The sequence below is a fragment of the Eschscholzia californica genome, unplaced genomic scaffold, assembly GCF_041429995.1.
Source record: "Eschscholzia californica isolate CP2 unplaced genomic scaffold, dmEscCali1.0.p SCAF_1, whole genome shotgun sequence".
NCBI classification, from domain to species: Eukaryota; Viridiplantae; Streptophyta; class Magnoliopsida; order Ranunculales; family Papaveraceae; genus Eschscholzia; species Eschscholzia californica.
The window spans coordinates 54,697,125-54,706,702 of NW_028238198.1; the positions used below are offsets into that span (position 1 = coordinate 54,697,125).

At 46.2% G+C, this 9,578-nt stretch overlaps 1 protein-coding gene across 1 annotated transcript; it reads left to right on the forward strand.

The window, feature by feature from the left end:
* Positions 1-4,792: 4,792 nt before the first annotated feature.
* On the forward strand, positions 4,793-6,781 carry LOC147567668 (uncharacterized). The gene is made up of 4 exons (XM_086657479.1): positions 4,793-5,115; positions 5,283-5,465; positions 5,625-5,733; positions 5,837-6,781. Exons 1-4 carry the CDS (start codon positions 4,793-4,795, stop codon positions 6,779-6,781), a joined length of 1,560 nt encoding a protein of 519 aa, XP_086513605.1.
* Positions 6,782-9,578: the final 2,797 nt, after the last annotated feature.

The following is a 9,578-nucleotide window of genomic DNA, read 5'->3' on the forward strand; positions in this document are numbered from 1 at the left end:
TTCGTTTCGTCTATTAACTATGCGAAGTGCTTGACAAGACACATGAAAATACGATCAAAACGATAATCGAAATAAATGAACATCAATTTATAATCAAAACATCAAATCATATTAAACATAATCACGAATTCATCTCATATAATCGACACACTAAGATTAGCTAAACATGGTGATTGAATAAGAAATGGAAAGAAAATGATGAAAGAATCCCCCTTTTTCAATGTGGTTCGAGGCTAGGATCGTCGGAAAATATAAGTTTTTAGTTGCAGCCGATCTCCCCTTAGCAATTTTCTGGGTTCCCCATAGCGACCACCATCATCTTCTCCATTTAGAACACAACCTCCATTAAAGCTAAACCCTAGCTTTCTCTCTCTACAATTTCTAGTCCAAAACCAAATCAAATCACATGGGTAGCTAGCCAACAACATGGGGAGTAAAAGCCCTAAGGTTTCCGGCCGAGAAAGTTGCCGGAAACCCTAGAAAAGTCCGGCCAAAGCACTAACACAAATCCGGCCAAATCATCAAAATCCGGCCAAGAGGTGCTGTCCCGTGCTAGATCCGGCAGTCCCGAGCATGAAGATGCGTCCCGTGCCTTCGTATGAGGTTTACCGAGCATGTCCCGTGAAGTCCGAGCAGGTCCCGTGAAGTCCGAGCAGGAGGCCGTCCGAGCTGCTGCTGGATGCGTCTGCAGCAGCTCCCGTGAAGAACAGTAGCTCCTGTGGAACGTGTTGCTGTTCCCGTGGAACGTGCTGCTGCTCCTTCCCGGCCGTGCAGCTGTTGTGCTTCCCGTGCCGGCGCGACTTGGCTGATGTTGTTCCCGTGACTTGTCCGGCCAAGCTTTGGCCGGCCTTGATGATGGCCGGCCTAGCTTGGCCGGCTCCTTCTCTCTTTCCCTCTTGCTCTTTCAAAACCCTCTCTTTCAAGCTCTCTCTCTAGCAACCAAGAACACCAACCCTAAAAGCCTTCCTCCCCCTTTCTCTCTCTTACTTGGTGAAGAAGATCATGAATAGTCCCCCTTTTGATTTCTTTTTCTCACTTGTGTATACACAACCCTGGACTTGACTTAGTCAAACTTGACTAGGCCATTTTGACTTGGACCAAAAAGGTGCCCATAGAATCTCTATTATTATCTTCCTCCTTGGGCTCTTGGGTTGGGCTTCTTTCTAAAGCAAGGGAGTGCCTTCATCGAATCGTTGTTTCAAGACCGAACCTCGGCTTCTTTCCTTCACAACTTCTCCGTCCGAACTCCAAATCGACTTCCGTTTTCACCGTCGGACTCGTCATTGACTTCACTTGTTGTTTGACTTCTGATTTTGACCAAAATGACCAAAATACCCCTGGTGCTCTTTTCTTCCCTTTTGCCGCATAAGATGAAAATGTGATAATTCGCTCTCTTTATTCCGAATTACACGCCAAACCCCAAATAAACTACCTAGCAATAAAAACACATAAATAATTAGAAATAAAACTCAAAAAGAACTAACTAATCAAAGTTAAGTGACCTAAATGTGGCATTTTCACGCCACATCAGACAGGCATCGTAGGGTTACGACGCCCCATCCAGAGATCAACGGCTACGAAGGAACTCTAGTGAGATCCTACTATTCCGGATCTAACAAACCAACGCCCATGGGTGGTTATCCTTCTCTAAGTTCTATAAATAGAGGAGGCCTCATTCTCAGAAGGGGGATCTGACTCTAACTCGAAATTACTTACTCTCAACTTGGCGTTCTAGAAACCATTTTGCTCCGATCACATCAATCATTCACCACTAAAGCTCCGACTAGAATTCATCCACTCCGGTGACATCTTATCTAAGTCAGTCTAACAAGGAGGTCCCGACCAAAAGTGTCTACGATACCTCACCAGATCATATTAGAGGCTCTATGTTCCTCTTCTACCTTTCTAGTCCACTCTACCATCATCAAAAGTCTACGCTACCATCATTAGAAGTCTACTCTACTGTGACCAGAAGCCTACGCTGCCTAACCAGAAATCTACTCTGTCATCCGAGTAGTCCAAAAGCTACCGCGACTCATCACTCCGTAGAAATCGAGCCCCGACCACTCTACGAGTCGTGACACCTCCGACGCTACAACGTTTCTACTATCATTAGTAACTTTATCTTCGGTTTATTTACTTTACTTTATCGAACTAAGTTACTGACTTGACCGTCGGAGGGTCCTTGGCCGACACCATCTCCAGTGCCCTTGGACTTCACGGTTCTATTTTCTCTTGTGCAGGTCTACAGGTCACCAGTACTCGTTTCCTACCCAGACGTTGGTCCACCCGTACTCGTTTCCTACCCAGACATTGGTCTACCAGTAGCCGTTTTCTACTCCGACGTTCGTCTATCCATTTACCCGACTACCAGATCCGACCTTCTGCCCGTCAACCCGTCTATTTAAAGGCCCGAAGCCTAAATGCTGGTGCCCACCTAACAATCTCTCTAACCATGTGACTTTCTACCCGTCCACAGTTTGGCGCCCACCGTGGGGCCCCGACAACGACTATGAAAAACGACTTTTGCAATGGCAGATGACATGGTAACCTCTCCGATCGACGTTTCAGCCTAGATAGCCGCTCTCACAACCCAAGTGCAGGAGAATGCCCAAAAGTTCAAAGCTCTGGAAGAAGATCACTGAGCTCTCTGTACCAAGAACAACAAGAATAAGGTTCCGAGCTCCAGTTACTTCAATGCAACCTTTTACTCCAGAACCAAGAAGCTCTTCAAACCAACCAACCATGCAATCAACTACCATTAGTGGTTCTACAACACTACCTCCAACTCAAACTGGCTCTGCAACACCTTTCATAACGCCTCTACCTTCATTCCAGAGCTCTGCTCTGCCCTTACATTCTATTACTGCTCCTCTTTTTTCCTCTTCAATGTTTACTGTTCCCCCCTCGCACACTGTGGCAGAAGGGACAACCGTTAACTCTCAAGTTGACATTCTAAACTTGTCTTTTACAGGTACTCCTCTGGAGCAGGTCTTGGCTAGGAAACTCGCAGAGATGAAGGCAATGATCACTAGGATCCCTGGAGTTCCAGCCCCACTGAGGAAGAGCCTGCCCCAGAGCGACGCAGACTCACCTTTCGTTGATGCTATTGCCTTGGTAAAAATGCCTTAGAAATTTTCATTCCCCAACATGAAAATGTAAGATGGAACATCCGATCCAGACGATCACATCGCTTCATAGAAGCAGAGGATGTTCACCGCTGCAATACCCAGAGATCTCAGGGAGGCGTGCATGTGCAAAAGTTTCGGTTCAAGCCTCGTCGGTCCAGCTTTGCAGTGGTACACGAACCTGCCTAATAATTTGATCGCCTCTTTTGCCCAGCTCACAGACACATTCGTAGAGCAGTTCACCAGTAGCAAAAAACTAGAAAAGCTATCTGGTGATCTCTATCGAGTCCACCAGAGAAGGGGCGAGCCACTCAGAGACTACGTGGGGAGGTTCAATCGAGAGAAGGTGTCGATTCCTTACTGCAACCAAGAGACTGCCGTCGACGCATTCAGAAAAGGCTTGCTACCAGAGGGAGAATTGTACAAGGAGCTTACTAAATTCAACTGCACTACCATGGAAGATGCCTTGGCTCGCGCTTGGGTAGAAATTTGGTGGGAGGATGTAGAAATTCGGTGGGAGGAAGACGAAGCCCACCGAAGCAAATATTATTCTTATGATGACAGGAACAAGGACCGTCGCTCTAGACGACCAGATCGGAGAGCAGATAGCAGACTAGGGAGCCCTACCCAACTTCCAGACGTGGCCCCCCTAGGGAGAACAGAAGGCCACTTGACCCTCTATCAGGTCGCCCAACAGAGAAGCATCAAGGACCCATTCGCACTAGAATTTCAGAGTACAACCTAAGCATTGAACCAGTCGGACTAGTAGCAGTTATGAAGGGCATGGGAAGTACAGTAAGATGGTCAGGAAAGACAAAGACTCCTAGCGAGAAGAGGGACACTACTAAGTGGTGCGAGTTCCATGGAGATCACGACCACAACACTGCAGATTGCATAGCCCTTAGGCTAGAAGTTGCAGAGTTGCTGAAAAAAGGTCACCTTACTGACCTATTGATAGACAAAGGGAAAAATACCTAGGCACATCAAGACACCCAAGTCAAGGAACTAGAGCAGCCGATTCCTACGAAGACGTGTCTAGTGATCTCAAGTGGTTCTGAAGTGAGTGGAGTCAGCCACTCTGTCGCCAAGAGGAGTACTAGAATTGCAGCCAACCCTCTAGCCCACTCTACAGAAGCCACTCCTCATGCTTACACCAACTAGACAATAAGCTTCGTAGACAATGAAGCCACATGGCTCGTCAACCCTCATCATGATGTTCTTGTCATCTCTCTTAATATCGCAAATGTTTTAGTTAAGCGTATTTTAATCGATAATGGTTCGTCTACTAACGTTCTTTTCTTGAATGCTTTGCAAGGTATGGGTTTAGACGAATCTTGCATCTGCCGACGGTCTACTGTCCTGGTAGGGTTCAGTGGAGAGCAAAAGCACACATTAGGGGAAGTCGCACCCTTCCCGTCTTCGCAGGAGGAGTCAACCTTAGTACTGTGTTCGTTGTGCTAGACTGACCTTCTACTTATAATATCATACTCGGTAGGCCATGGATTCATAGCATGAGGGCAGTACCAGCTACTTTCCATCAAGTGCTCCGGTTCCCAACTCCAAGGGGCGTACGAGAGGTCAGAGGAAAGCAGAGCTCCTCAAGAAATTGCTACAAAAATGCAATGAAAGCGCCAAAGTCAACCTTATAGCAAGTACAGAAGGAAATGCTCGGTGGCACTGATCCAGACTGCCCAAGCATAGAAGAGTTAGATGAAGTCCAGATCCACCCAGATTTCCCAGATTATAAAGTGCAGATTGGCTCTAAGCTTAGTCCTATGTTGCGGAGCAAGTTGGTCGACTTCCTTACTGCCCATCATGATTGCTTCGCGTGGTCTCATGCTAACATGACAGGAATCGAGCCCGAGGTAATGGTACACAAATTACAGGTAGATCCTAGCCATCCTCCAGTAAGACAGAAGCGTAGAAAGTTTGCTCCAGAACGCAACAGAGTGATAAATGAGGAAGTCCAGAAGCTGATTGAAGCAGGGTCTGTCTGAGAAGTCAACTACCCCGACTAGTTGGCTAACGTTGTCGTGGTGAAGAAGAAGAACGGAAAATGGAGAGTCTGTATCGACTTCACCGACCTGAATAAGGCTTGCCCCAAGGATTCATTCCCGCTACCCCACATCGACATGCTGGTCGATGCCACTACAGGCCACCAACTACTCAGTTTTATGGACGCATTCTCTGGATACAACCAGATACTAATGCACCCGGCAAACCAGGAGAAGACTGCCTTCGTCACAGAAAGAGGCATCTTCTGCTACAAGGTCATGCCATTCGGGTTGAAGAACGCTTGAGCAACTTACCAGAGATTGGTAAACAAAATGTTCGCTGGTATGCTGGGGAACACCATGGAAGTCTACATCGACGACATGCTAGTCAAGTCTCTGGTGGCCGACGAGCATCTCAAACATCTCGAACAAGCATTTGACATGCTAGAAAGGTACAATATGAAACTTAATCCTACTAAGTGTTGCTTCGGTGTTTCTTCAGGGAAGTTCTTGGGCTACATGCTGACTCACAGAGGAGCGGAAGCCAAACCGGACCAGATCCAATCAGTGATAAACATCCCTTCTCCCACATGCATCAAAGATGTGCAGAAGTTAGCTGGTCGAGTAGCGGCCCTTAGCCGTTTCATTTCACGCTCCTCTGAGAAGTGCCACCATTTCTTCTCTACTCTACGGAAGGCCAAAGAATTTGCATAGACTCCAGCATGTGAAGAGGCACTCCAGCAGCTGAAAGAGTACCTAACCTCTCCACCCTTACTATCTAAGCCTCAAGAAGGCGAAAACTTGTATGTCTACCTAGCAGTCTCTGAAACGGCAGTAAGTGCAGTACTAGTACTAGAAGAACAAGGTAAGCAACTACCCGTATATTATGTTAGCAAGTCTCTACTCGATGCAGAGACACGTTATAGCCAACTAGAAAGGCTTACCCTGGCCTTAGTAATGGCTGCCAGGAAGCTAAGACCTTACTTCCTGTGCCACCCGATGGTTGTAGTTACCACATTTCTATTAAAGAATATACTTCACAAACCAGAACTATCTAGTAGACTAACCAAGTGGGCAGTCGAACTAAGTGAGCATGATATATCCTACCAACCTCGTACTGCAATTAAATCTCAAGTGTTGGATGACTTTATAGCCGACTTTACGCCTGGTACTCTAATTCAAGCCGAGAAGGAGTTGTTGTGTCTTGCAGAGCAGAAAAATATGAAATGGACGTTGTCGATTGACGGTTCCAGTAACATGAATGGAGTTGGACTAGACATAGTCCTCCAATCCCTCGAGGGAGACCAAATCCAGCGTGCCATCAGATGTGAATTTAAAGCTACGAATAACGAAGCAGAGTACGAATCCCTAATCGCTGGACTAGCTCTTGCCAAAGACATGGGCGTCCGAAAGATAGAAATAAAGTCAGACTCCCAACTGATAGTCAACCAGACGCAAGGAGCATACCAAGCCAAAGATGCAAGGATGACCACTTACTTGACCAAGGTAAAGGAAATGCTAGCTGACTTCGAAGAAGCTGATATAACGCAGGTACCCAGATTAGAGAACGGGCACGCTGATGCCTTAGCCAATCTAGGCTCGTCAATCCCAGCCAAGTCATCCTCCAATGGCCAGCTACGTGGAAGAACTCCACATTAGAAGTAACAACTATAGATTCCAGTAATGATTGGATGACACCCATTATAAGCTACCTAACCACCGACCAACTACCAGAAGATAACAATGAGGCGCGCAGGCTAAGGGCAAAGGCGGCTAGGTTTACTCTGCTGAAAGGTCAGTTGCTCAAAAGGTCCTACTCTGGACCCTATCTTAAGTGTGTCACTCCCGAGGAAGCCAAATACGTGCTAGCCGAGCTTCATGAAGGGGAATGTGGAAATCACTCAGGGGGTCGTACTCTGGCTAGTCGAGTCCTAACAACTGGCTACTACTGGCCTACCATGCGAGCAGATTGTATCAGTCACGTCAGAAGTTGTGATAGTTGTCAGAGGTTTGCCAACTCCTCCCATTTGCCTCCAGAGAAACTCAACTCTATACTCTCACCATGGCCATTCATGAAGTGGGGTATGGACATCGTAGGAAAACTGCCCACTGCTCCAGGGCAGCGAGTCTATATGCTAGCCGTGACAGATTACTTCACCATGTGGATCGAGGCTGAGGCATTCCACCAGATCAGAGATCGCGAGGTAAAGAATTTTATTTGGAAAAATGTCATTTGCAGGTTCGGAGTACCCAAGGAGATTGTTACAGATCACGGTTCGCAGTTTATTAGTTTCGACTTCCAGGACTTCTGCAAGGAATGGGGAATCAAGCTTAGCTTTTCTACCCCACGCTACCCTCAGTCCAACGGCCAAGCAGAGTCTTCTAATAAGACCATAATAAAAACTATGAAGAAGAGACTCAAAAAAGCCAAGGGGGCTTGGGCAGACGAGCTACCTGGAGTTCTCTGGTCATATCGTACTACTGCTTGAACACCAACTGGTGAGACTCCTTTTTCTCTAGCCTACGGTTCCGAAGCGGTTTTACTAGCAGAAGCTGGGGTACCGTCAGTACGCTGCCAATGGACTACCGTAAGCCTGTCAATGGATATCCGAATATTCGACATCCGATCCGCATCCGTATTCGAATTTCAAAAAAATATCCGAAATTTCGGATTCGGATACGGATTCGGATATTCCTTATCGGATATCTGCTTATCGGATACGGATACACTCATATTCGATCCGATAAATATCCGTATCCGATAAGTAATATACAAAATTAATAAAAATTTAAATTTATTCATAATAATCTATAAAATGTATGGTTGAGATTTATTGTTTAAATATAATGGTTAAAAATTTAAAGAACAAATTTGAAATTTTGTTAAAGTTTCGGATATCGGATATTATCCGATATCCGTTAATATTATCGGATTCAGATATTGATTTTTAATATCCGTCGGATAATTATCGGATTCGGATATTCGGATAGCTTATCGGATTCGGATACGGATATGCCTATATCCGCTCCGATAAGCTACCGTTTACAGGCCTAGACTACCGAAGAGTCAAATTGGGAACGACTTAGCCATAACCTCGACACGGTCGACGAGCTTCGAGACATGGCAGTAATAAAAATGCGGCATACCAGCAAAAGGTGGCCCGCCACTACAACAGGAACATCAGGGCTCGAACCTTTAAAGTAGGTGACTGGGTGCTCCGCAAAGTTTTCCAGAACACCAGAGAGGCTAGAGCAGGCAAGCAAGCACCCAACTGGGAAGGTCCCTACTTAATCACCAAGGTGGTAGGTCAGGGAGCATACAAACTCCAAGCAAAAGATGGGCTCAGCAATAACAACAGTTGGAACGCCACTCATCTAAAGTTGTACCATTCCTAGACCTTACTTTTTACTTTACTTATTCTTCTCACAAACGCTTATACTGACTTAGGCATCGGAGAGTCGGTGGCTATGCCACCGACTACCCCTCTTATTCATTCTCTGACAGGCCTCTTAACAAATAAAATGGGACATGTCCCAATCATTCCTGCTGGTCTGCTGGCATGGACACGTGTATCTGGTGAGATGTTTCAACTCCCAAACCAATGAATAGAAAGGCAGAACCAATCTCAGTATACTAAACTGTCATATCATAAGTCTACCATCCAAGCCACTTGGCAGCACACGACGTGCCAAAATCTAACCCCTCGAAGGGAAACAGGAAGTATCACGAACTCTTAACTCCTTTATCCATTTTAATATTTTCTCCTCTGATCATTACTGACTTTGGCGTCGGAGGGTCGATGGAAAAGCCATCGACCATCTCTCCTTTTTTGTGAACAGGTTGGCTATCAGACGGTAGACTCGGGCAAGCTGGAAACAAGACACCATCTTCTGTCCTACGACGTCAACCAAGATAACGACCTAAGGCTGGAACAAGCCTACCTCAGCACTTAGTCTGAAAAGGAGTAACACATGATCTCACCTCTTTATGAATTTTCTTTGTTGTCTAAAAAACTTACTGACTTGGGCGTCGGAGGGTCGATGGCTATGCCATCAGCCACCTATTCTTTTAGCATGCAGGACCAGCTATCTAATGTCAGACACAGACAAGCAGAAGAGAAGACACCCTTCACCCATTCTACGACGTCAACCAGAATAGTACCCTAATTGCAGATAAGTCCTAGTTCGACTCTTAACATGAGGGAGAGTAACACATACCATTACCTCCTTCGTCTGTTCTTCATTGTCATCTCTGAACTTTCACTAAACTCGGGCATCGGAAAGTCGATGGCAATGCCATCGACCACCTACATCTCAGTCTGCAGGATTAACCACCTAATGGCGGACTTGGACAAGCTGGAGAAAGGACACATTTCTCACATCCTACGACGCCGACCAAAACAACAACCTAAGTCCAGAGTGAACTAACTCTACACTTAGGCTGGGGGGACAAGGG

Coding starts and splice junctions, on each gene's coding strand:
- LOC147567668 (XM_086657479.1), top strand. CDS start 4,793: ATGCTCGGTGGCACTGATCCAGACTGCCCAAGCATAGAAGAGTTAGAT. Junction 5,116..5,282: donor CAGAAGCTGATTGAAGCAGG/GTCTGTCTGAGA, acceptor ATGCCACTACAG/GCCACCAACTACTCAGTTTT. Junction 5,734..5,836: donor TGCATCAAAGATGTGCAGAA/GTTAGCTGGTCG, acceptor GAATTTGCATAG/ACTCCAGCATGTGAAGAGGC.